We start from the raw sequence: 27,930 nt of genomic DNA on the forward strand, positions 1-27,930 counted from the left end.
TTAAAGTTTCAATATTCAGAAAACACATCTATGTGGCAAACAGAGATGGACCAGACTGATAACAAAAACACCTACATTTGCTGAAGTGAATAATTCTAATCACAGTAAGATACTACCCCAAAAGGTTCCACCAAACTTACTTCTGCAGAAGGGGTAGGTGATAATGTCCTTGGAGACTGCAAAGACATAAAAATAAGGTTACGAAAAAACATTGCATGTTCTGGGCCAGAAAATGGTAATCTAAACACTGCTGCAGACACACTGATATATGGCAAGGTAGAACGGCAATGCAGAAATTACTGAGGCCATTGCAGCACTGGAATTTGCTTCTTCTGCACGGCTCGGGAACTGGTCCATAAAACATTGAAGCAATTAAAGTTTCTGGGAGAATCTTTATAAATGTGATTAATTCAGTCAAATATCATGCAACATCATCTCGCAGCCATCTACTCATTGCGGTAATTAAAACAGCTGTGAAGATCAAAATCAGAAAGGGTTATTAATTTAATAGCCATGCCCGTTAGGAAGAAATCTTTAAAGTGGAATTCAAAAGTAAATAATCTTAACTCAGAGCTTTGCATGAAAAATCAGAAATACAGAAAAACTTCCAAGATGAAGCATGTTTTTCCTCCAACACACATACTCCAGCAAAAATATCCTTCTCCCCAAGGCTTACATTTCATACCCATGCAAAGGAGTACATAGCTGTTATCAACATTTCTTTGATATGATCTCCTTTAAATCTCTGTGTTCTTCCATGGTTATGCAAGGGGAACAGACAGAAATCGCAAGCGTGTATATTGAAAGAACTGCACAAAGGCCAGTGGGCAGAAATATGCATAATATTATCAAAAGCTTCTGCTTCAGAGATAGGGAAATCAAGGCAAGAAATACCTTTAGAAATTAAACATAGGATTATGCATACATTGATGGCATGAACAAGAATAAAGACTATGTATAATTACCAGTTATGTACCCTTTAATCACAAAACAATTTGAAGCTGGAAGATCAGGATTTAGTTACTTTCTTTATGCACTAAACTTCAATATTATTTAATTGCCATAATAAACTGGGCAAGAGATTATGCTTTTAAATAAGACCACATTTATTATAGAATGATACAACTATTAAGATAATGCAGCAAAACTGCTGATTCTGGTCTAACTACTACAATAACCTACAACAGCGGTAGTGTGAAACGTATGCAGAATTTCTGGTAAAAACCAACCAGCTACGCATTTTGCATTGTAAAACCATTAACTCTCATGGAACTGGTGACACTGTGAATGCAAAGTATCCAAACAAAGGAGTGACGTCTTTTTGTTTGCGTACAGAATATCTCCTTTTCAGCAAGTTTTCATAAAGCTTTTTAAAGACTGCTTTCATTACTTTCCATCAAAGCCCTGAATATCTTTCACATTGTTTTCCTAATCCTTATAACTGCACAAGTTCTATACAGCAAACTTCCATTTCATTATAGATCTCACAGCAGCAGCTATAAAAACTTTGCTGAACATGAAACAGATTGTACACAGTGCTTTGTAACATCATTCTCCACAAAAAACTGAGAGCTAATCTGAAAACTTCCAATACGAATGAAAAAAGCACACTGTGATGTGTGTTCCTACGTTTTTTACTAGTAGTTTATGTGTTACTGTAAATCAACCAATTTCCATAATCTGCTGCAGTCGCCTAGATGCTAAGGCAATGACTACTGTAAAAGGTAGTCACAGGAATCTAAGACTGGGAAAGCATCCCAGAAAATAACGTGCTGAATACATGACCGACCTTTCATGTATTTTTACTCTATCACTACCTGACTATCTATCCCTGACTATCTCACCGCCTTCCAGGAAATGGAACCACACTCCGCACATGCTTTATCATGCACAGGTGAACTGCTATATCTCAAACTGAGTCTGCCAAGGAATGCTTGGTTCTTCAGGATTTATGAGATCTTTTAAAATCTGGTCTATCACAGAAGTCTACATTAGTCTGTTCTAAATACACTGTGAAGTTGTCTGAGAAGAAACAGCTCAGTTCCAGGATAGTAAAACCAGTGGAAATAGAGAGTGATGACTCCAGATTAAGCAGGAAGAGAAGGGGGATGGGTGGGGTGGAAACAAACCAGAAAAAAGGAAAGAAAAAGTCTAGGTAAAGAGCCTGTTCCAACCATTTACACTGAAATTTCAACTCACTGCAAGACGTTCAGTGCTCCATCACTTTGACATCTAAGGGGCTGCTCTAATACCTGGTTGTAGAGTTCAGTTTGTGCTCCGGGAAATTTATGCAAACTTTTACAGGTGTCATTTTATAACAGAAGTTCCAGCATTTTGCACCGACCTCCTTTTAACTGTCTTTTTATGGAATTACCAGGTAGGATGCTTGCTCCATTTTGAAGCACTTACCACATTAAAAAAAAAATAATATCTTTTCCTCATTTTACATCAGCTTGTTTATTGAAAGCTGTTACAGACATTCAGTGCTTTCAACAGGCAGAACACTAGAAGGACAAAGGACATGCATGTAAAATGCTGCTTTTCTCAGTATTTCTGCAACAAAAGTAAGTGCTGAGAAAAGACTATGTCAGTATTAATCAGGCTGCTGCGAGCAGGGCAGAAGTTATAGGACGTAAAGAAGCTGAGTAACTAACTGACAGTTTCTGGAAATATTATCACTACGCTAAGGGTCAGCCTTGGTAGCAGAAAATTTGTTTAAAGATCTCATTTTGTATCTCTTTATCTCTTTTGCATTAGAAGCTAAACCACCTCTTCATGAACTCCCTCTCTCTTCCCCAAGTGACTGCTGGCCGGTCTGTAACTAAAATGCCTGGTCCCGCTAGATGGTGCCATGTGAACACATTTTTCATCACAGACTTCCAGAGAAAGAAGACTGATTTAACTAAACAGGAGAGATTATGAGTGAGAAACTTTTCAAAGCATTTCCCTTCCATAGCAATAAAGTAGAAAGTTTCATGCTGTGTTTTCTCACTTTCTAGGGCTAAAGTATATAATTTTCTTGTAGCTCATTCCCTGTAATTAAGGTTTGTCTCCACTTCTGGATTAACTTTGGTGGCTTTTGCACATCTCCCTTGTACACCCAGAAATCCTTCTTAGCTGAGTTTGGTGATTTTTTTCTTTTTTTTCAAATTATGGTAAAGGGCATTTCTTGTGCACAAGCTTAAATTCAGGGTCCCCTTTTATTTAACACCACCACATACACACACTTCACAAAGAGAACGCAGGTTAAATCACTCAAAGTCTGCAAATCCCTGCCATGACTACACACGTCACCTCCTCTGCTTTTTAAAGATGATGGTGACTGATGTGTGATATACCAAGATTATCGTCACTCAATTACCACAACACAAACAAAGGAAGAGATCACTCCAATGGGCTTGTGTTCTCATTAGGGCAAGGGAAGGGAGGAGAAACAGGTACAAAGAGGTGATGTAACTTGCCCAAGGTGACAGAAGTCAGCAGTAGCATTGGGTGGAAAACCCAGATCTTCTGAAATAAGGTGAGAGCCCTTCTGTTTCCAGAACAAATTTCTTTAGTCACCGGAAATTAATTGGATTTAAGACTGGTGAAAATACCGGGTAAGAAAACCCCAAAGGCTTTTGCTTATCCCCAGAACACATGTAACAGCAGACAGCTTTCACCATACAGCTTTGCCAGTGAGAACCTGTCCCTTAAGAATTAATAAATCATTCACCTTCTCTGGGTGACATTAGTTCCTCCTCTGTGACTAACAAGAGACTTGGGTTTGTAGAAGGTTTGGTGGAATGAATGGGTCATGCCTGTTGGAACTGGTCAGAGGTCACCAATGCATCTCACAGTGGTCTTGAACCAGCTGCCAGCTGGATTCACTACCAACACAAATTTGAGGAAGGAAATTCGGTAATATTCTGATCTGTTAATCTCTTATGTTATCCCTGAGCTGAACAGTCTCTGAATTTCCAACTCACGTTGTAATTTCAAAGACTATCCCTATAAAACATTAAAGAACAAAAGAGGAAAAACTGAGGCAGCTCTGGTCTGTTGGTGGGCAGAACACTTTACTAAACAAGCAGATTATCAGTCACTGATCTGGCATCTTCAGACCACTGGTACCTGAATGATCTACTGTACTTCCTTTTTCCTCAGCTCGTCTTCATACTCAGTTCAGTTACGGTCCATAAAGCCACTGAGATTGCAAGGAAGTAAATCCATTTCCATGTCCATTTAGATTTGCATTCAAGATTTACAGCCAGATGGTATTACATGACAAAACCTGCTTCACGATCTGCACTGGAACCATGTAAATACTAATTGCTGCTGTGGAAGTTCACCTGAGAAAACTGAAAGACACCTTTAAATACAAATTTAAGAGAATAAATTAGATAGGGTTGTGGGGTTTTTTATTATTGTTGCAGGACGGAATAATCTACTAAATGTCAGCAGTTTAAAATGTGAGGCAGCTATTTCCATAACACAACTAACCTGCTTTCCCAGGTGGAAGAGCACTTCAACCTGACCTAGTTCAGATTTTATCCAGTAAGTCTGGCAAAACGCTCTGGAAATGTATTTCCCTTCCATATGTGTGAGAGAAAGCATCCCACTGTTCTTAATCCTTTTACTCCCATAGAACGTCACGGTATTCCTCATATTCTGTTGTGAATATCAGTGCTCCACATCACAATGCCAGGTTGGCTTCTCCCTCACCTTCTGGGCTTTGTTGTGCCCAAAGACCATGATACCCGTGTTAGTTGTGAGAATGCACCTATGGACAGCCTGTGAGCCTCCCCCCGCCATTCCTCTGCCAGCGGCTGGTGTCAATAGAGGCGTTTAATTGTGCAGTTTTGCACACAAGGCATCATCATGACTGTTTCCATTAAACTCAGACCAAACAGACAAAAAAGCACTGTGAACAGCAGCAGCAACAATATCTAGGAGTGTCAATTAGAAACTCTTTCAAAAGAGGATAGAAGCGAAGCAGGCTTTGAATACAGCGTATTAGCAGAATGAGTTGCTTGTCGGTTCATTACCTCTCCAAGACTCTGTCTCTCCTGTCTGTCCTCGTAGGCGGAAGTGTAGAATGGCTCATAAGTAATTAGGTCTGGACGTTCAATGTCATAAATGGCCTTGACTTTGGGAATGGCTGCTAAATCCTTGTAATCAAGGATTTCATTGTCTACTTTTGCCTGAAGGTCAAAGACAGAAGATAAATTAACTTACACAAATGCACTGGTAATGTCTGGTTTACACAATTTATGATTTTTGTGTATTTGTTGTCACACTGTTGCTATGGAAAACCTTTTTTGGCACTCTATATGCAAAGTGATTGCTTCTTGTTCTGCTCCAGCAGGCTTCCCCTGCAAAAGCACACGCCGTTTTCTCACTTTAGGAAAGAACATGGCATATATGGAGCTAATACAAAGGCTTCTGATCCCCCGTAGTGAGCTGGAAATTTCAGCTCTGCAGATTACTCTTTTTGTGGCCTCAGGCAAGTATTTTCACCTTTCTGCTCTTGTTTTCCCGTATGTAAAATGTGTGATAACATCCACTTAGTTTGCAGATTACAGAGATTATGAGAGGACTCCATGCAGAAGACCACAGACAGAAATTCAACTTGTAATTGTGCACACGAGAGGAAAAACAACTTATTACAAGGAAATAAAAAGGCAAGCAGGACTATTTGTCAGGACTGGGTATTCAAACTCCCAACCGAAATTACATTGCACTCACCACTCAACCTACACCCAAGCTTCTGACTAAGGCATATGTTACTTACCAACTGCGTACTACATAGTCCTAACATTGTCTTATTTTTTTCACTAAAACTGCAAGGAGCTCTTGACTAGTGAAAAAAATAGAAGTAGGAAATCAGTTCCAAAGACAACTGTACCCATTAAAAAGAGCTAGAGAGAGGCCTTACATATAGTTTACATAGCTAACGTCTTTTCTTTCTTAAAACTTTTAAAAAAATCATCATACATTTTTACCTACCTTACAGAAATACATTTGATGAATACATAGGCTGCACACGGAAGCAAGGCTGATCTGTTTCTACTCACATTCAGTTCCACTCTTCCCGAGTACTAGCACCTAGTATTTTCAGATTAAAGTGCATTTGCCTTCCCAAGCTCTCCTAACAACCACTGGCCTTGGTGTTTTTTAAGTAATGCCATGAATTAGAAACAATACAAAACTTTTCTGACAGAGAAGTAAGGTTCAAAATAGGTAGGAAATTCACTTTTTAAATACAGCCTCAAATCTGTTTAGATTTTACTCACCAGATATAACAAAATACTTCAAGGCAATTCAACCCTTAAAATACATAGGTATATTAATGTATGTTATTTCTGTAATATTTTTACCACAGTCTGTTAATGAGTTGCAAATATGTCTTAATCCAGTATAAATTACTGTAGATACTTATGTAGACCCTGGTGTTGCCCTACTGACTGCTCTGTTGAGCAGCAGTTAGATTTCATAAGCTACAGCTTATGAAGTTGGTATTACCAGTAGAATGGCAGTTCTCCAAGACATGCTCTGTGTTTTGATAACTGCAGTGTAAACATTTTTACTATATCAGCTGTTTCTTGTTGCTGTTGTTGAAATGCACTGAAAAACCAGTACTTAACTCAAACGCAGGAACCGAGATTTGTAATTTTTTCTGCATTATTATACATGTAACTGATAAATGTCTCTGTCTTACACTACATTTTCACTCATATAATCCTAAGGTTATCTATAAAATCAGTGGTTCAGCATTATGCATAGGTAACAGAAAAGAAAGTTTGACTGCAGTCTGTCTGTTCTTCCCAGCATACCTTCGTTTTTGCTCTCCTCATAAGGGACTCTCACTAACTTGCCTTCCTGTGACTTCCTTCCACAGTTGTTATCTTCCACAGGTTATCTGACAGCATGTTTTATATGAGTACAAAGGTTATATGAGCTTTCAAGGAACAGGACTCTTAAATGGATGTGAGTTTTTGGAAGTGTAGGTTATATGCATGGAAATACAGCAAGTTTGAGAAGGCTGCATTATACTGTTATTCACCCAAGTACACCTGGGTTCATGCTCTTCCTCCTTAGAACCGGATTAGTACAGCCACAAAGACGACTTTTTCTTTTTTTGACCCTATAGACTTCTCTGCCAAAAAAAAAAAAAAAAAAAAAAAAGTACTGACATTTAAAACACTGAAATACCTGGAAAAGTAGTATGAAAAGGGGATAAAAACTTTATTCCTTTGAACATTCCAGGCCAACCTTCTGCTAGTGTATTTCCACTTCTCATTTCTCAGATTTTATGGGCTCAAAAGGTACCAGTGATGAGGCCAAGAAGTGAAAGCCATCCTCTAATGAAAGAGGAGGCTTGATTACTCAGGGAATCGCATTGAACTCTACATTTCAGGTAACCACAGATAGTCTATCAGTAGCTTTGCATTTTCAGCACTGTTTAGTAAAAGAAGGATGCTTAATATAATTTTTATTCTTAAATAAAAACCACCTTTCCTTCCACAACCAAAACATTTGACTTCTGAAATGGAAGATGTTGTATCAGCCAGGCTTCTTTTAGTGTAGCTGACCCTCCTCCCCATGTCCTGCAACTGCAGACAGCAGATCTATCACGAACCGCATATCGAAGTGCACAGATCTCCTCACATAACCCCTAACAAAATCAAATGACCTGTCTGCTTTCTCTCCCTCTTCACATCACCAAGTGACTTCAAGAGATTTATTGTATCTTTCTAAGGTAAACAAGTCCTGGAAAAGGCCTACCCTTGCTCTTGAAATTCTGTAGTTATAAAACCTGATGGCGAGAATTTTAACAATTTAATCACTAAATAAAGGCATTAGCATCAGTAGAAAAGTTACATATTTCAGTGTGGAGTATTTCTTGTGCAAGCAAGGGAACAGCAGCTTATTCATCAGAAGGAATACTTACATAGATAGTGTGGCCTGGAGAGCCAGGTATACTGGAACCTGGTCTGGAATAAATGCTTTCCGATGATGTTCTCGTAGGCTGAAAAAACAACAAATAACTTTTCAGAGCAACCTGAAGCCATTAACATGGGTAATTTTGATTTTAAGTGAAGAAATCTTCATACATTTTGAAATTAACTGAATTCAGGAAAAAATGTCAACACAAATGCAAACATTCTGGCAAATTTCACAATCTTGTGAGGCAAGTGTGCTTTTTTTGTCGGGATTTTTTTTTTTTTTGGTAAGGGAAGGAGTGCTGTGAAAGGGAAAGAGTTTTTCTAAATCATACAATGTAAAAGACTGACAACAATAATGAACAAAATCAAACAACACCTGCCAGAGACACTGCAAGAAGCCATACAAAATACAATCCAGGATAGTCCTGGTGGTCATTTTATCAAAACATTAGTTCACAAACAGCTAAAGGTATCAGTAGTTCAGCAGACAAAATTGTTGAGAGGAGCACAGCACACACATTACTACTTTTCAGATGTTCAATCACTGGATTTCCATTATGAATACAGAACTGGATTTGGTCCTTCTAAGTAGAAGCACCAGAAATCCTTGGCTTGGAGCTGTTCCCTACATCTGCAGCACAATCTAGATATAACATGAAAGCTAAACTCTTGATTGGCATTTCATGTTTCCCCATGTTGCAGAAGTTCTGATGTTTAATGACAATGTTCAGTGAACTGAAATTCATGAGAACAGTTACACCCCTACAGAGCGAGTGCTGTTACACATCTAGGAGATTTTCCAGCACTTCATCAGGACTAAACTGACATGATTCCTTGGAGGAAGTTTCGTGAAAGGAGACAAAACAACCTATCACAGAGATGTGGGGATCCTGAAAACCTGATGAATTTGAAAAACACCTGTTTGATCAAATGTCACCCAGGCTACTGTGGCAATTACTCCTAAACCTGGCATGCAACAAACACACCAAGGTAGTCAATGATACCCCACTCAACTGAGAAACCATCAACAATTTTTGCTTCCTGACTGACTGCAAAGAGCTAAATCCCATCACAATGCAAGGCATCAGCAGATGACTCCGATAACACTAGTGCAGTGGGATACTTCAAAGACACTAAAAATTAAATCTTGGTAAACAAGTCCGTACCTCCCCAGCTTATGACATTGAACTAAGGGACCTTCAGGCACACACTGAAGAGAAACAAGGCTTGACAGCCTGGCTCACTGATTTTTCTTAGGAAATACCTGGACTGAAGAAAACCAGGCTACTGAACCCTTCTTATCTCTCAGCATATAATTCCTGAGAGGATCTTTCAACAGACCTCAGAGTATTTCTACCCTTCATTTCCTGGCTATTACATTCCCAGGAAAGCTATTGGAACTATCCGCATAAAAAATGCTCAAGACTAGTCATGGCTTATACAATGAGCTTTCTCTTCACTTCATTTGTGGAAGTGAAATCATCACATTCAGGGAGGGTCAGAAGAATAAAAGGCTTTGAACATATTCCACCAAAAAATGTGAAGATTCAGATCAAACAGAGAGCACATGTGGCCATGGACTGACAAAATCACAAATCCTCTCCGAAGCATGTTTGAGAACACTTTCTCAGCTGGACCTTTATGTGTTTCTTCCTTTTCTCTCTGTAGCTGCAAATTCCTACTCTCAAAAGGGAACAGAAATTTCTCAGCTGCCCTTAAGCTGCTCCCATGATGCAATCAAAGCAAAAAAATCAACAACAACCACTTGTTTCATGGAAATGTGACAAGAATTAAGCTGGAAAACCTGAATGTTGTTTAGAAACACTTTTTTCCTATTCCCCCTTCCATTCTGCCATTCCATAGCACTGCCTGAGTGGAGACACATGTAGCATGTTACTGCAGTTGCTATGGAAAACAATTGTTTTCATTACAACATAGAGAACAGTATTAAGTAGTTGAGGTACTGTTAGGGGTGCCTGTTACCTCTGGCTTTTGGCAGACATACTTGTCTGTTTTGTCTGCTCAATTTTCCCTGTTGTAGGAAAAAAAGTGTTACAGGCAGTTATGGCATCTTCCCAGCTGGCAGGCCCTCTGGGCTGCTCTTCACCCTGGATCTTTTATAATCACTTCAGAAAACAAGTTGTTCTCCACCTTTGGTCCACCTCCTCAGTCTCATCTCAGTGTCACTGCTAAAAACCTTTACAGCAAAGGAAAACTCACTTGTATTTATAATTTCTGAATTTACTAAATAAAGTTCAATACCTTCAGAAGACAGTTTCAGTCACGTCCTGCTAACAACTTTCTTAGGTGCTCTTAACCCTGGAGTACAGGGGCAGTTGTCAGACGGACTGGCAAGTTACAGCACCTGTTCTTCATTTCCTCACTGTGTTTCTGCTCCAAGTTACTCCTTGCCATCCCATTAACATGGCCATAACAAGCCAGGTATGACACCCTTTAAAACCAATTTTCTATTTTCTGTAATTCTTCCTGTGTACATCCATTTTACCATCTATTGCAAAGCTCCACACTGCCTGGGCACACACCATTCCTCTCCTGAGGAGCTTAATCCAAGCAGACCTGTTGCTCCTCTACTCACTCCCAGTCTTGTATCTTGCTTAAGTTTACAACAACCCCCTGAAGACACTGCATGAAAAAGAGGACTTTTACATCTACTCTCACCCCTCCTGCCTCACTTTACCCTATTTTTTGTTTTGAATTACACACACTGTTTCCATTGCAGATAGTTATTTCCTATTCTGCTGCTTCCCATGTGGTCTGGAATCCTTCAGAGTTTTGCACTTTCCCCTAAAGACTATTGCATTGCACTTAAAAATATTTCTGCTGCTTGCCTTAACAAACATGCACTAAAGATTCCTTGATATAAGCTGTTCTACTGGCATACTTATAGTTGCTATGGTTGGCTCCTCTCCGAAGAGGCATATAATAGCTCCAGACTGAAAATCTGTGATGGGGTATGGCTTTTATTAGATCATATATTACATCTTCATTAGCAGCTGAGCATCCCTGACCCTGTGTACCACAGTTGTGACTTTGTATCTTAAACAGGTGGCAAGAGACACACTGGAGGCCAAGTTCTCTATTGATGTAACTGCAATGGGGTGTAAATTCCACCTAAAAGGAGAACTGATCAGAACACAGATAAAACAGGAATAATGGCTATCCCTGACGTAACCAAACCTTCAGTGGAGGCATCATGTGAACATCTCTTGCACATATTATTGGAAGAAGACTGGTAAAGAAATTAGAGAAAACATCCTTTAATATGAGCACATTAATTTAAAGGTATTTCCTTCCATCACAACGGTCCTGTGACACTTGTTCTACACTCCCAGCAACAAAACATGTTAAGCTGCCTGACTTCTACAAACAGATCTGGACCGCTCTTTATATGATTACTCTTGTTCTTGAAGGATTTGAATAGAGCTTTTCATAATGCCACCTTGGCATAGAGAAATTTAAAACAGATTTCTATGAAGAACTGATCTTCTTTTAATTTTCTTGTGGTGCATGGCCTTTCTCCACATTTTCTGACAGTAAAAGAGTCATTGCTTTTTTTCTTTCCTTTTCCACCCAGACATATGTAACTGTAGTAAATGTATCAATAAGGGATGTCTGTACCAGATACAGGAAGATTACGAAGTATATGAAAAAGATTCAACAGAAATTCAGTTAATAAAAATTCATGCATGTCATTAAAGAAGCCAAAGGAAAGAACTAGGTCACAAAGCATACGAAGTATCTGCAAGACTTCTATTTCCCACTTTATCACAGACTTCTTATTTTCATGGTTTTGTTCTTCATTCCATGCATTTGTCTTCAATGCAAAAGTTCTTTACCAACTTCATTTTCAAATTGGCAGAGGTAACACCAACCATCATGCTCATCCTATTAGGTTCACTGTGAATGTCAATGCTCAATTATCATATCACCCATGCATACGCTCCAAATTGATTATTATACTATTAGATTGCAAATCTTAAGATGTTAATCTGAATTTACCTCAGTTTGTCAATGTCATCATGCACAGCACATCTTCTAAATAAATAACTTCTTAAAAAAATAAATTGACGCTAGAGCCATTCACATCATCCAGATGCTGCTACAATGTGGTGGCTCTGGCGTTCCCAAATACAGATGTTCAGACTCATGCTCTATAAAAATTTACAGGCAACCAGATCAAAACTGATCCCAAGAACATCTGTCCAAATGGATGCACCATTGTTTAACAAAGGCATCATCAGCATTGTTTACTGTACCTGCCTTAGTTTTTTGATAGAGTTCATTATGCAAGGCGGTGATAATAGCTGCAGAAGAATGAATATGTTTTCACTTAATAACATTATAGCTTAAGCAAATTCTCTAAACCTCAGAAGATACTTTAAGTGAAGCATGTTTATAAATAAACTAATAGAAGACTAGGATGTAATTTATTCTGATAGGCAGACACAACTTGCAATAGCAAGAAATTTGGCTTTCTCATAACACTTGCTACTCTGACTAACTGTAAAACCTTGCAGTTGATGAAGCAGGTATTTAGGACTTGGAACCAGGGTTTGGTTCATTAAACACACACTTCCTGTGGATTTCAGTAATTTTCAGCAGCCATGTACAACACCAACAAAGCACCTCAGTGTTACTGCATTCATTGTGCCTGTCTGCTAGTTTAACTATGCCCTTCTCCTTACAAGAGTATTTCCTTCAAATGCATGCATTCATTACTTCTCTGCCTAAAAACCCTACACTATGTATGCATCAAGAGGAAACTAGAGAACAGGTTTAGTTCAAACTCACACAGACACACATTATTAGTAAGTTACCACTGGTTTTTCTTTCCTTTCTTAGACACAAAGGCCAGGGAGGAGAATGAATTTTCAGCACATAATCACTGAAGGCATGTGGCTACCAAACAAACTTTTACAAGACTACTCATGCAAACGTAGCCTTCATCAAGAGTAAGTCAGGAGGAAAACAGAAGAAAATAAAGTGGGAAGTCCAGAACATACAGAATTCAACAGCAAACATCTCTGAGAATTCACAGGACTTCACCCTACAATTTTCAACCTACAATTTTCATGCAGATTCAAGCCTTTTCCCACCTTTACAGCAACAGCAATGATAGCATCTTTGTGTCCACTCTGAAGAAGAACACTTGAAGGCAGAATCTGCCTTGAATTACATGTTGTATAATCAGCATGTAAATCTAAACAGAATGTAGTACTGTCCAAATTTACACAAGAGGATATTCACCTGACCCTAAGGTATTTGTATCCTACACAGTCTACAAAGCAAGACTACTACAAAAAATGCCTTTATTTTGACATGGACTGCTCATAGTTTGCCTTGCATATTTTTCTAATATGTTGGAGAGGATTTGGGTTTTGTAATCCTAAGGCTCCTGGATTTCAATATGGGAAACTCAGACTCGTGCATGCTAAGCTGAGTGCAAAAAGCCACTATGCTAGCCTAAAAGGCAAGTTAAATGGTCCCACAGTTGGCTGTTCTCAGACTTAACATTTCATTCCATAAAGCCTAGGACTGCAGAGACATTCCTCTCCTTAGGAGCACTGATAACACATCTTTACAGCTGTGTTTTCTTGATACATAGATCTGTAGCTAACAGAGCGCGGCATTCAAGAGTGGTGAATGCACTGCAACATCTTAAAGGACTGTGCAGGACAAAGGGTACAAGTTTTGCATTAACTCCCACTGAATCACAGCATTGGATTCAACCATATAACACTATCCTGCAGACTGCACCTAACAAACATCCTGCCCTGGCTGATGACAGGACTATGTCTACTTTGCAATTAGAGATGTGAAGGCAGCATGAGCAGACAGAATGGAAATCCAGTGGCATGGACTCTATCAGCCTGTCTGACTACTGATAGGCTGTATGAAGTCCGTACCAGTACATTTTTACTTCGTTACCGGGTGAAAACTACCTCAGGTGTGCCTGCATGCAGTACAGCCATGTGTCCCCCCTACACCCAGCAGACACAACTAATAAATAAGCACTGCCCTGAAGGAGAAGAAATGGAAATGGGTGGTGGTTTTAGGTGCAAAGCAAACTCAAGGAAGTCTGAAAGTAGAAAGATAGTCCAGAATCAAGAGGACAAGGTTCTTAGGTTTCCATCCACCCAACTCAGATGTGGATGTGCCCCAGATCAGAGAGAGGCAGATGCTCTCTGGCAGCACACAGAACAAGTCCAAACTTGCAACTTTTAAAATATTTTCCCAACTACAGTATTCATGGGTAGTTGCTCAATACATATAAAAAAGGAACTGATTTAACTGATGGCATTTTTTTTCTGAAAACATGAGCCATTGTTCATGAAAAACTATTTCTTTTTAGCCATCACCTTAAAGTCAGATCCTTTTCACCATTTTAATTTGCTTTATATTTACAGTCTAATTTTTTGTTTTAGAAGAACTTTCTGTAACACTGGAAGAACAATACTACAGCCCCCAAAAGCTCATCTGAATTAAAAAAAATATGTATTTTTAAGCATTAAACAAAAAATGTGAGAATTAACAAACAACACTGCACCACATGATGCAAAATACAGCGTCAGTAACCATGGTGGCAAGTGATAGCAGGAAAGCTGTGTGGCAATAGTAGTAGCAAGCACAGCAAATGACAATAACGAAGAATCTTCTCAGTAAAGAAGACCGTTATCAACACTATGAAAACACAACAGCAAACCTCTGCAGAGCGTGGCCTGCGCAGAACCAGACTCTTTGGATAAAAGAACTCAGATGAGGAATGCTGTCATGAAACACAAAAAGGAAAAATGAGTGAAAAGGAAAGCAGTTTCCCCAGCTCAGTGGTTAAGCTCTTTTTCAATCAAGTTACTAATTACTACTTGACAGGTAATAATCCATGCATTATGATACCTATGTTGCTTACTGATCCCTGCAGAATCACTAAGAGCCAGGCAGTTGTAAAAAACCTCTAAGCCATGAATATTTTTGTAACATACATATGGTTGCTTTATTTTCTGCTTGTTTTGGCTTTGTAATTTTCCATAAAAATCCAGCGAGGAGAAGATCTAAAGAAGCCATTGTTTTTATGAACTCCCTCTCAGATCTTGACCACCTAGAATGCTGATTAGTTTACATCACGATTCAGTTACTGAGAGAAAACAGAACTTGATGAAAACTTCTAAGGTATTTCAACAATGAAAGGGCTTTCTGTTTTGTTTTGTTTTGCTCTATAGGGAAAGGAAACCCAGCAGAGCAAATAGGCCTTGTCACTGGCTTTTTGCAGAACCACCACAAAATCCAGGCCTGACCCTGAAAGTGGCTATATCATGCATTTGTTAACTCACAAACCAGACTGCAATTCTCACATCATGTCTAAATGTATGTCATAAGAAATTGAAAGTCAAAGTACAGTTCATAATTTAGTGGCAACATGTTCAAATAGCACATAGTTCCCCCAGTTTCACTTGTTGCTGTACCTACCTGTTTGCTGCAGAACAAAATGTGTCAGTCAAAGTGAACTCAAACTGATTTTAAGGTAGGGGCTCTGACTTTGCACCGGAGTAGACACAATCTGTGATGTACAGTTGAAGTTAAAAATTCTCCATCTCTACAGTACAGTACAGCACAGCGCCTTGTCAATGCCTTTTAAAGGCATATTAAACCTCTGCATTGAAGCTCTCATCCAGGAACAAATCCACCTTGGATAGCTGTGCTGTAACATTTCTCAGATGTTCCCTTAATATGCATTCTTTCGCTTCATTTTCCTGCAAGAATTCACTTAGGCAAAGTCTTACAGGTGGGTGAATTAATTTACTTGACTCCAATTAAAATTTGCTGAGGTAGACGACGACTGACATGCTTGAATGTGTGACAGAAAAAAGGAAAAATATTTGCAGAGGACTTTGGCCATTTCCATGGGGAATGGAAATAAGCCGACTGATGTATAAGGTCAGCTGAAGAAGGTTTGTAAAGGCCACAGTAGTAGTCAGGAGTGCTTTGATCACTCTTGGGTCCAAGTGAAAAGCAGGTATTGTACCCCAACCGTTCACTACAAAGCACAAGCATGCTGGCACTTCAGCAGGGCCAAAACACTGTCTTGTGTTCAAATTATTAAATTAGGAAGAAAATCCAGACTGGCATAATTTTCCCTTTTCTCATGGGAAATCAGGGAAGAACAATGTGCAAATGCTGGATGGTTGGCCATGCTAGATCACATGCCCATCTAGGGCCACTTCTGCATTATCAGTACAGCCCACACTAACATGAACTGTGCTCAACAAGAATTTATCTGCACATTGCCTACAATCACAGGGAATTCTCTGCAGGGGATATTTTACAGACCAGTGCACCTGAATAAATTCTAAAGGATGTGGCTCCCTGTGCATGAGTCACACATAGAACACAACATACAGGATATCCGAGGTATCTCCATGCCAGTACCTCTTAAGTTTCCTTGTCTGAAAGACATTTTATTCATATGCAGAAAAATTAGAAAAGTTCAAAGGAGCAACTTAGACATCAAAAAAAAGTAAATTTTCCAGAAGATTAATTAGTGACTATAGGCTTAGAATTGCCTGGTGCATGCAAAAAGCTAGGCTCCACCATTTATTGGTGCAGCATTATTGCCATCAAGGACTTGATCCAGAAAGTTTTTCTGGATATACTGATGTGACTCCAAGGGTAACTGCAGGTCTTCTTGCATTCAAATTGGGATCACTTTAGGCTGGGCTGGCAAAGGAAGGAGAGTCTGTATTGTCTAAATGCTGTAAATAACCAGGCAGAACAGGGGATAACTATAGAGCAATTATACAGATATGCAAAAATACTAAAATATATCAAAGCATTTGCCCGATTCACATTTTCTCCTTCAAAGTCTCTTTCACAATAATTGAGATATGAAGTGTCTTAAGAGACTTTGCCATGTCTGTATGTCAGTAAATAGCACTGTCTTTAAGGCAGTGCACTGAGACACATATGTGAAGGTGGTGAGCCTAAAAAATCAGAAAAATACCTCTGAAGTGCCTCCACGATTTATTCTGCCAGAGCGGTGACCGCAATGCAAAAAAAACATGGAAAAAGTAATTCTTTAAAAGCATCATCCAGTTATTGTGTGCACAAAATATCTGGTGTGTCATTGCCATGCATTCAGCTTACCCGTAGCTTATCTTCAGTCTTAGTGGATTGCTTACAGTCGGGATGCCAGACAGTGGAACCTGAGGGAGGAAAAACTTTATTCAGAGCAAAGCAGATGAGTTCTGGTCATGACAAGTCAGTTATTAAAGAGAATCCTCCATTGCATCAGATGGTGAATCTGTATGAACTTTGCAAGTAATTCACATTCAATTCTACCTCATGAGAAATAGAAGTGAAACAAAAAAATATTCAAATCCTTGGCCCATCTACAGCAGTCTCTTCCTGAGGCACTTTGCACAGTATCTTGATTAAAACTCAAACAGCCTCAAGCAGCGAAGAAGCCTGCAAGCATCAGCTGGAGGAACTGAAAGACTCTGGGCAGGACTGAGGGTAAAAACAAAAGAACTGAGCCACGGTTACCTGACCTGTTCTCCCCTTACGTACTGCACCACACATAAAAAGGAAGATCTGATTATAAGTCCATTAATACTGGGAAAGTCCTATGACTTCCTTGAGCAATAGGCGTCATATTCAGTTACTGTAAAGTGTTAGTCAGATCACCTCTTCCCTGCAATTATGCAAAATGCAACAGTAAAACAAAAATTAGAAAATGCACAATGCAGCAGTCAGGGCTGTACCTCACCAACTTCAAAGCCAGTATGACACAGGTGGTACAAAGCAGCATGTGAAAGAGCCTCTCCCTGGATCACAGCGTACCATACCTGCCATTGGCACACATGTCTACCCCTTGCTCTGCAGGGTCAGTGGCATGTGTAGCACTGGCATTTTCCCGCTACACATCCTCCTACAAAAGGCAAGGTCTCTGCTGTTTGCATCCCAAAACATGGGATTCTCTCGTGCTGTAAAAATGGAAATATCTGGCTGTCTCCAAGGGCTGGGCAGTGTCAGGGGCAAGGAGCACTTCCATCCCATTTCAGTTCTCCTTTGGAACAGACTGTAAACTGTGATCACCGCTGGGAAGCTGCTGGCAGGTATTAGCCAACTTGAAACGCAGTAGAAGCTCATACTTATTTTTAACAGTGATTGCAGCTGAAGCAAAATTCAAACTTCATTCCAGTCACTGCAAAGCCAATACAGAGCCTCGTCTGTCTGCAGGGGGAAACATCACCTCTTCACTCTGTCCACAAAGAAACCAAACAGAGCAAAGTCCAAGTCTCCTGTGGGTGACTATTAGCTCAAGTGCAGTCAGAGGAAACCTCACCCTGGGAGCCCAGGAGAGGTATGGGTCAGGATCCCTGGAAATTTTGTTGTAACAAACCCTTACATGGCTTGGTACAGAAGTAAGGACCAGCAGGAATGATTTCACTTCCCAGCAGTACACAATATAAGCATCACCAGGAGACTGAAGAGAATGCTGTGACTCTGGATCAAGGGTCTGAGATGTTTGGCTTTGAGTCTAAGCCGAGGAAGAAGAAACTGTGCATTTGGCATGAGGAAACGGTCAGACAACAGGGAGAAGTGTACCAACTGCCTTCTCTGTAAATAAACAGCAGCCTCAGGGCCAGGACCCCACAGAGCCTACAGGATCAGAAGAAGCACACATGCCCTGTGCATTCGCCTAGGAGGTCAGACAGAACCAAGGACTCATGAGGATGGGAGTTCACGTTATAATGCTGATGAACTAAGAAGGTTTAGGTTCAACTCTCAAATTCAGCTGTGAGCTTCGTGTGTGACCCTGAGAAAAATTATCTCTGTTCCTTTGTACTTCAGATTAGTTTCTATTAAACTATCCCTACCATCAAAGAAAAAGCTGTCACTGCATTTTGGGGCAGTATTTAGCACAAACTGGCACAATTTTAGGGACACCTGGGACACCCCAGGAGAGTACTGCAGCTACTGAAAGCGAACAAGAAATGCAAGAGAGTCTGAATGTCATTTTCATGGTGAAACTTAGCTAATGGTTAATCAGAGGTTTGAAATAGGTGACATTAAAAAACTCAAATCAGATAAAGCAGGCTTAAGAAGTTCAATGTAAATATTTTTCATGATCTTGAACTCTGAGCCACCTGCAACTTGTACACTTCATTCATCCAAGCATGCCAACCTATTCTGAAACGCTTGGAACGGTACAAATTCTTAAACTGCATCGCCCCTCTTTTTCCCACCAGAAAGTGTTCAGCAAGTTGTGGTTCTTCCCATTCTTAACAAATGTTTGTTTGCTCACATGGCAGAAACCAACCAACATGTTCATTTATTAAGCTTTTTACTTTGTGTTGTTTCAACATACAGCTTTAAAAATCAGTAACTCACATTATTATTTGAACATTGAACAAGGCTGCAAGCCTGTGTGAGAATCAACTGAAACATCCCTCTAAATGCTGAGCAACATCCTAGCTCAGCAACAGTCTTCTGGGACAGTCCTTACAGTAAATATATTACTAGGAGGTCAATGGGAAAGTGAAAGTTTCTGATGCTGCTTCTTTTTCATTTTCCTGTGTTGGAACAGGGCAAAGCCAGAGTGCTTCTGCTAGCATTACTCAAACCAGTCTTAACACAGAAAACCCCCAAATAGGCTTCTTGTTCATCCATTTGCAGGTTTCCCACACATTTCTGATACAAGGGGCTATTACAAACCTGCCAGGTCTCCCTATTACACAAAGCAATGCTTTTATGTCCTGTGGAAAGGACAATTAGAAGTGAGATGGAAGCTGAAAATATACTTTCATATATTTTATCCATAATGTGATTTTGGTTCTAGCTTTAGCATTGTGGTGTTTTATTTTTATTTCAGATAAGTACTTGGAATCCTGTTATTCTACACCCTAGGGTAAATGGTTTGGACGGAGTCAGGAGATATATTTCAGCTGAGAGCTCTGCACAGGAAAGGCTTTTAGGTCCCTTGCACTTACAAGCATGCTGAATTAAGCAAGGAAAGCTTTGGCAGGATGGTCTGGAGCACACTCAGGAATAATGTTTAGTCAGAAAACAGCTTGACACTCTGAAACAGAGTGAGCATGAAGAACATTAATTCAAAAACACAGAAAGGGAGATAACAGCCAAGAAAAGAATGATGGCAGATCAAGGAGCCAGGAGTCTCTCCTCTCCTTTTTCATATCACCTGAACTTGGCCAGGACAAAATCTAGCCCTGTTTAAGTAGAAGCAATGCCTTCTGTCTTATTTGGATCTGCAGAAATCTACACCACAGCCTGCCCAATCAAGATGATCTCCCACTCTCTGATAGACTGGTGGAAATGGCATCAGTTGCAAACAGCTGTTATTAATAACAGCAAAGGATGAACTGGTGGCTCATCTTGAATTCTGCCTGTACTTTATCATATGATGATGTGAGGAAACTAAGATTGTCAGGTGCTGTAACTGCTGCTTTCAAATTAGTCTTTCCAATGTGCCATCAGAAAGCAGTACTTCTTACCCAGCCCTCTTTCAGCCTCTCCTTGCTCTTGCAATACAGAGCTGCTACACAACTCGATAGCCAGTTCTGTGCACAGCTGGAATAAGATGACTGCGGTGTAAGGTCAGCAAGAGATGAGAGAGATGGACTGCAAGGGAGGACAAGCTACAAAATAACACAAGTTAGCTTCAAAGGAATTCCTTAAAAATATTATCTTATTCTGGAATTCCTCCAGAAAGAATTTCTCAAGATTTCAAAAGATGGCTGCAACCACACTTGCATTATTTTTTTCCTATTCTTTTACAGCCCTTTCAGGTATATCAAGCAAGTTTTCTAACATAAGTACAACATATAAAATCCCAACACGTATCTCCCTTTTTCACCTTGATTTCTGGCTTGCATAAACATGTATTATACATCTTTCTACCAACATTAATTGTAATACTACCTCAAGTAATAAAAATAACCGTAGCTGTGTAGTTAATGTGCTACCTTCTCATTGAGTAGGTAGAATTCAGATCAAGGATACTTTTCAATCAAAGAAAAGAGCATGTTCTTTTTTATGTGAAGACCACCAAAAAAATGTGCTTGGCAATACCTGCAAGCGTGAGAGTGTTATTAAGAAAGTGGAGATGAAAATTAACATAAAAGAAAGAAGTGACTGTAGAAAAACATAAAAATAAAGTAAATGGGAATAAAGAGAGATGTGACCAGATAAAAGGGAAGCAGGCAAGACAAACAAATATGATTAAGAACCAGAGGAGACACTCTGTCAGTGCGCATGGGGAATGAGACCTACACGATGCAAAACAAGCTCACTGCAGCCTCTAAATGCTTTCCCATTGCCTTTTAGTCTGGAGAGTGATCCAGAAGAGCACAGAATTCAGGGGAAACCCTCTCACTTTGCTATCTCATATACCAGTCTGTGTGGTAAGCTACCCATGAGATGCCAAATTAAGAGGCAGCCTAGTAAGTTTCCTTTTTGCTACACAGCTTTTGAAAACACAGTCTGCCTCAGCTAGGGTGTAGAGTCAATACAAAGCCATTGTTATGGCCACCTACTAGAGTGAAAGGGTTTCAAGTGAAAAAGTACAAGAGCATTATTGAAGATAGGATGGCTATAGCGCTCTTTGCCTGTATTAGACAGGGATGGTTTATAAACTCTTGAGGTCTGTAACAGAAAGATTACAAAGTCCGATTTTCTTGTTTTGGAACGGAGACATCCTTACCTTGCAGATACATTTCTTCTCCTTCCGTGAACATTTGGTTGCACCTGCTGCATCGTGCACAGCTTGGGTGATAATGCTTGTCACCAGCCTAAACAAAAACAACAAAGGGAAATGAGGGACAAACGCATTGCACTGCTTTATGTGCACTCATCATTTGCTGACAAATGATTGCCATTTCTCTTCTAGTTCACCTGTTACAGTTAAATATTGCCCTCATCATTCAAAAACAGTGATGAGAATGCAAGATCTGCCATACTGCTTCAGTTAGAGGTCTATCTAGTCCAGTACCCTGTCCTCAACGGAGACCAGCAGCGACTACTTGGGGTAAAAGGTTGTAAGAAATAAGAAAATACAGAACAGCCTTTTCTCTTCTTCACACCTTCCCATTCAAGTAATCAGTGGTTTAAGGACTTCCTGGCTAGAGGCTACATCACAATCTATCTGTTATCCACAATTTGCCCAACACTGTTTTAAATCTCCATCTAAGTCCAAGGCAATGAATGTCACACTGCAGTTAGATATTTGTATTACTGTCACTGCCTATAAATTTTCTGTTAAATCAACTGGCACTTGTATTTGCAGTAAAAGCGAAGAACATCAGTTATCAATTTATAACAATATACAATCTCTTCTTTCCTGTTTATCTTCTACCCACACTGACAAATCTAAAATAGGTTCTCAAATTAAATTCCATGTGAACACAGTAGACAGAAAAATTTAGATTAAAAGAAGTAGTAGTATGTACTAATTTACCAAATACTTCCAGAGCCTTAGAACTGCGGGATGAAGGAACAGTGGCCAAAGCTGTGTCACTGTAATGTAAATATATGGATCCTAAATTTGAGTAGCTTCCCATGGTTCGGCAAGTCTCATTGATTCGTGATTGACCTTTGATATACGCATTCTATTTATTTTCTATATACTACTGAATAGATATACACTATACACAATACGTGCATTATAGCATATTCATGTAAAGAAAATAGGCTTTAACATTATTTTAGATAGCATTAAGGTTCTGTTTATTCTGGTAATTTCAAGATTTATACGGGAATCAAGTCTTTAGCAACACTGAGCTTCAGCTTCCCAATCTACGAAGGTTAAATTAACATTTAATGAACTTCATAAAATATTTTTGAGAAACACTACTAAGGAAAACCATCACAGAAATTTATTCCTCATGACCAGTTCTGAGAATAAAATGACATAATCACCTCTTCTGTGAAGCTTATGAATGAAGTCTGGAGGCTCAGTAGCCAGGATTCATGGATCATGGGCTACGTAGGGCAGCTGGATGTGTATATTCTGCAGAGGACACGTCCCAGGTAACATAAATGAAAGTACAAGCTGTACTATGTGTTATAACAATACAAAAACCTTTAATAATAGCTGATAATGAGAGACCAAATTTTTCATAGATCACCTTTTCAGGCTCAGCAGCTATCAATTTTTAGCCTTCTTCCACCATACTGTTCTCTTAAATGACTTCAACTTGGACATACAAATCCTCCTTAGCTGATGAAGCCAGACTGCAATGCCATTTTAAAAGCCACCGTATACTGTTTACGGAGGACTTTGAAGGCTCCCTTAAATGTGGGGGTAATAACTCTGTGCGATAGTCTAGAACAAGAAAGGTGGCAGAACATGGCCATTGCATTACACACTGTGTCCATCAAGCTTAAAAAAACCTCTTGCACTTCAAAAGGTAAACTAAAAAGCTGGGAGGTAGGGAGGTATTTGAAGCACCAGTTGAACACAATGCACTGAGCTCCTGTACAACCCCTTTTCACACAGCTGATGCTCCAACCTCTTCACAATGTGCACAACACCCATTTGCCTTCACTTTATCAAGATGCCTTTGGGGAGTTCCTGAAGCCAAAACTGTACTGTTGCTCATAGGTGTCAAGGAAAGCAATGGTGGGTATTGCAAGAATTACTCCAACCTGGGAGCTACAAACACAGCTGTACACAAGCTGACACAATGTGCCCCAGAAATCCAGTATAAAAGTACCTGCATCAAGCACACATCCAGCTTTAACCCCACAGCAACAGTACTTCAAAAGCCAAGGATTATATTTTCTGAGTCCACCCCACTCTGTCCTCACTCCCCGCAAGACTAACTTTTATTCTCTGAGTGCTTGTAGAGCTCTAGTCTGATTAAATAAATGTTTTCCTCTTTGGTGAACGTGAGAGCTTGAGATTTCCTATTACTCATGCCTTCAGTTCTGTCCTTCCTTCCAGAATAACAGCGAACAAGAGCCAGAGAGAACAATAACAAGAATCCCGCTAGGAGAGCTCACATGCCAGTGGGTCTGGTAGAGGAAGAACTAATTACCAACAGACATTTTCTGCTGGCCAAAGGACACAATTAAGTGCATATTTGTTGCATTACATTTGCACAGCTGCACTCATTCTCCATTCAAAGCCATCTTAGCATTTACCTGACAAACAGCTATTAAACATGTAGAAAGCTTTACTTTTCTAATGCTATCTAAATACCACAAAAAATGCTGTGCAGTTAAGAGTAAAAGTGTGTCATTCCCCCCCTCCCCTTCTTTTCCTTCTTTGTAAAATTTTTATGAACAGGTATAATAGGCCCATTTGATAGACAAACCTAATCAAATATTTAGTTCTGCCATGACTCTGAGGAGAATGACCTGATTTCTTATAGTCTCTTAAGGAGTAAGGAGCAGAAGAGAGAATAACTTGGACTCATCTTTTAAACCCCTTAAGGAATGTTGTGAATTGTTAAACAGGAACTGTGGCAGTAGCCTATCATTTTCCAGTGAAGCTTTATTTTAATTACTTGCAGAGGTCAGAGAACCTTCAACCCTGTTTGATGTTCAGCATAACATCAAATTCCATTGTTTCCTTCTCTGCAGGCTTCTGTGAGCTCACAAGCAGCTGGAACAGCAGAAACACTATGAAGACCAAAATCTGCCTCTAATAACATCCTGACCCAAACTGTCCACTCATTTTTCCCAGGCTTTTATCTGTTTAGCAAGTCACTACAAATATCTATGCTTAGATACAGAAGTGCGTGCAGCTTACCTGGCTTCTAAAGGACTTCAACATCTACCATAATTACTACAAAAGGAAGGAAAGAGTAAAGTGATTTAAATGCTGAAAAAATTCTCAGCTGATAAATCCTTGTTTGATATGTATCTTTAAAACTAGGACCTTCTAAAGCTGTTTTTAACACTACTGTCATAACATCTCAATAGAAACAGCTCTCGGCAGTCTGTCCTTCTATTCAACCTGAGACAGGATGGAGCAGTGGGAAGCTGAGCTCACACTGGGAGTTCCCAAGCTGATGGGGCTACAAGACAGAAGACTGGGGGAAAGTGGGAAATGGAGCGTGAGGCCATGACTGTAAATCTGAATGACAACATGCAGGCAAGAGATATGGAAGACCCTTGGCGCCATCCACTGATTGCTGTGCTGTCTTGGGTAAGCCAAAACTGCATCTGCCCTGCTGCTATGAACACTTGCACAGTTGATTCATGCCCACTTTCTGATTTTTATACAAAAAATACTTCCCAGCATTCCAACAGTGACTGCCAATGTCATGCTAGCATATTCCTTAACAGATGGACTGTAATATTGTAACTGATTAGTATTAATTCCATCAGCATACAGTATTGTTATACCCATTAGTTGCTGCTAATAGCAATGCAATTAGTAGCTGTGTGTAATATAATTTTTCCTTATAGCAAAGATGTGAGTAATGATTCAGGCTAAAACCCCAGTTGTGCAATTGCTCTGTTGGCATGAAGAAACAGTCCTCATGGCGGCTGAATATCAACTGGACTTACTTCAGTAATAAACTGGTAGTTGCTTGTGACTGCAGCGTCAGCTCTGCTTTCAGTTCTTACTTTCCCGCAACATCCAATGTTGAGCAAGTTGCACACAGGTGAGAAGCTTAACTACTAACTATGTTCTTTATGGCAGCTATTCATTCTGACTTTGTGGGACAAATCCACCTACCGCTACACACCGAACCAAAGTTAAGAACTTCGTATTATTTAAACAGTTAACAGCAGGAGGTCGTACAAAGAAGGTAATTCCACTCTAAAAAGGTAATTCCAGCTAAGAAGTGTACCCACAGTAGCCCAAAGTGGCCAGTTAGAATACTGTGAGCTGTACAGAGGAGCAAAGCAACAGCAAACACATCTTTACTACCTATTGCCAGCATTTCAACATCATCTCTGTTAGGATCCTGGGTTACATTTATGCACAGAGAAACCTAATTCCAGTGACTGAACATGTGGTTAATCAGAAACAATCTAGAGGAATGCACTAGATTTTATTGTTTCATTCTAATACAGATCTGTTAATTCACTGCCTTCATTACCCTTATTTTAGGTGCACCAGGGCAAAATCCAGTATCCACAATTTAATTTTCTTATAAATATTGTTTATTGCAGAGATGTTTTTTTTAGCTTCTCAACAGCAAGTATTTGGCAAGGCCTGATACAAAACCCTCCTCTATTTCTTAACAATGCTGGAACAGGTCCAGTTCATAAGTATAGGTGTGGACCTTCTACGTCATCTGTAATATTTAGGCTTCACAAAGCATTAGAGAACTAAGTATTTCTTCATCTTGTATGCATTTTGTCCAGCACAGATGTTTTGACATGAAAAGATACTTCATCTAAAGGACGTGATTAGATGCACGTTCATATTGCTCGATTAGTTTGGAATCAGAATCAATCAGCAAAGCTACTTTACGATATCTTCACACAGCGCCAAGGGCATTTTCAAACAGCCTAATACTGGCATAACTATAACTTTGTCTCACCCAGCCAGCAAAAGTTCTCTACTGACTACTGAGAGTGTTGTGTAGGTCTGCTGAGCTCTGCAGTTGAGAGACCAGTCTCTCTGCAGCAAGGTGAGAAAGCCACTTCAGCCACAGCTGTTAGCCTGCTGAAAGCAAAGCAAAGCTCTTAGTTTGGTTTGCTGCCGAGTGTTAATTACAAGGCACACGTCAAGGGACAGCATGAAGTCTTGTGAATTATGTTCCGGATGCATATGATATGCAATCTTCCATGACACCAGAAATCTCCCACTTTCCGAGTAATGTAGGTCACGTTTTCTTTTGTCTGGTGGTAACAGGACCACTGAGTTATCAGGAATATATGAGTTCAAGAATGAAAAACAACCATCTTTGTCCTTTTAGCTTTCTGCATGAAGTGACTGTTAGTCCCTTGGCCTGTCCCTCTAGGTGAACTTCTAACAACACAGCTCAACGCATATGGATTAGCAGATCACGTTAACTGAAGCAGTATTTGCAGTGCCGCAATGGTATCTCCAAAACAATGGGAAGTATCTTGGAACACTGAGATATTACCGATTTATTTAATGAGAAACAACTTAGTAGAACTATAGCTGACTTCACCCTGCTGAGATTTAGCTAGAAAAGTCAGTAACAAACCTTCTTTTTATCTTAAAAAAACCACAAAATAATTATTTCATAAATCAGAAAGTCTTGCACCTGACAGCAGGTAATAAATACGAGACCTCATTCTAACATAAAAAGATTATTTGCATTCCCCAAATCAGCAATTATCTCCATTCTGATCATGATTTGATTGCATGTATAGACCGACAGAAATAAAGAGCTGTGTCATAAACACATATATATGTGTGTGTGCATGTGGAATTTTAAAGGAAGATACATATTACTAGTTCTTAAAGTAACCATAAAAGGATAAACCCAGGAATGTTTAAGACAACCTACTGAACATCTCAAATTATCTACTCTAAATTACAAACAAGAAAGTAATCATGGTCCATATGTTCAATGCACAGAAAAAAAATCTTAATTGAGTTACTATTAACTAAAAAAAAATAATCATCAATGGCTAAGTCACTAAGAAATAAAGACAACTGATAAGAAAGCTAGAAACAAAGAAATAACTATGGGCAATATGTTTAAAGACAATAAGAGTCTATTTAAAACATGATTAAAAAAATCATGATCAGGCAAAGATCCCTTGTGCGCTGTGGATAAAAAATGATGAAAGATGACACAGAAAAGGCAGGAGTATTGGCAAAGTGTATCTTTATGGTCTGTATTTGACAATGCTGAAAGACATTTTTCCTGTTTGATACTATCTATTGAACAAGATTTTTTTTAATAGTGTTTGCCATGAATCAACGTTTACAAATTAGAAGACTTGAATAATTTGTACTCAAGAGTCTTAAGAAAACTACAGCTAGGCAGTTCTCTGGCAGATGGACATGTTAGCAGGGGAGGCTCAG

At 39.4% G+C, this 27,930-nt stretch overlaps 1 protein-coding gene across 10 annotated transcripts in view; it reads right to left on the reverse strand.

The window, feature by feature from the left end:
* Positions 1–27,930, reverse strand: part of ABLIM1 (actin binding LIM protein 1) — a 208,641-nt gene that overhangs the window by 35,226 nt on the left and 145,485 nt on the right. For 5 of the 10 annotated variants that reach the window (XM_080403369.1, XM_080403375.1, XM_080403376.1 and 2 more), the window contains exons 7-12: positions 21,667–21,754; positions 17,088–17,146; positions 14,653–14,715; positions 7,934–8,011; positions 5,028–5,183; positions 141–176 (exon numbers count right to left, since the gene is read on the reverse strand). In XM_080403369.1, coding sequence (XP_080259495.1) covers positions 141–176; positions 5,028–5,183; positions 7,934–8,011; positions 14,653–14,715; positions 17,088–17,146; positions 21,667–21,754 — 480 coding nt within the window. The remainder of the gene's footprint in view (positions 1–140; positions 177–5,027; positions 5,184–7,933; positions 8,012–14,652; positions 14,716–17,087; positions 17,147–21,666; positions 21,755–27,930) is intronic. The other 5 variants (XM_080403377.1, XM_080403371.1, XM_080403370.1 and 2 more) reach the window with 1 other exon arrangement.

This window comes from Falco punctatus (assembly GCF_963210335.1).
Source record: "Falco punctatus genome assembly, chromosome: 9".
Taxonomy (NCBI): domain Eukaryota; kingdom Metazoa; phylum Chordata; class Aves; order Falconiformes; family Falconidae; genus Falco; species Falco punctatus.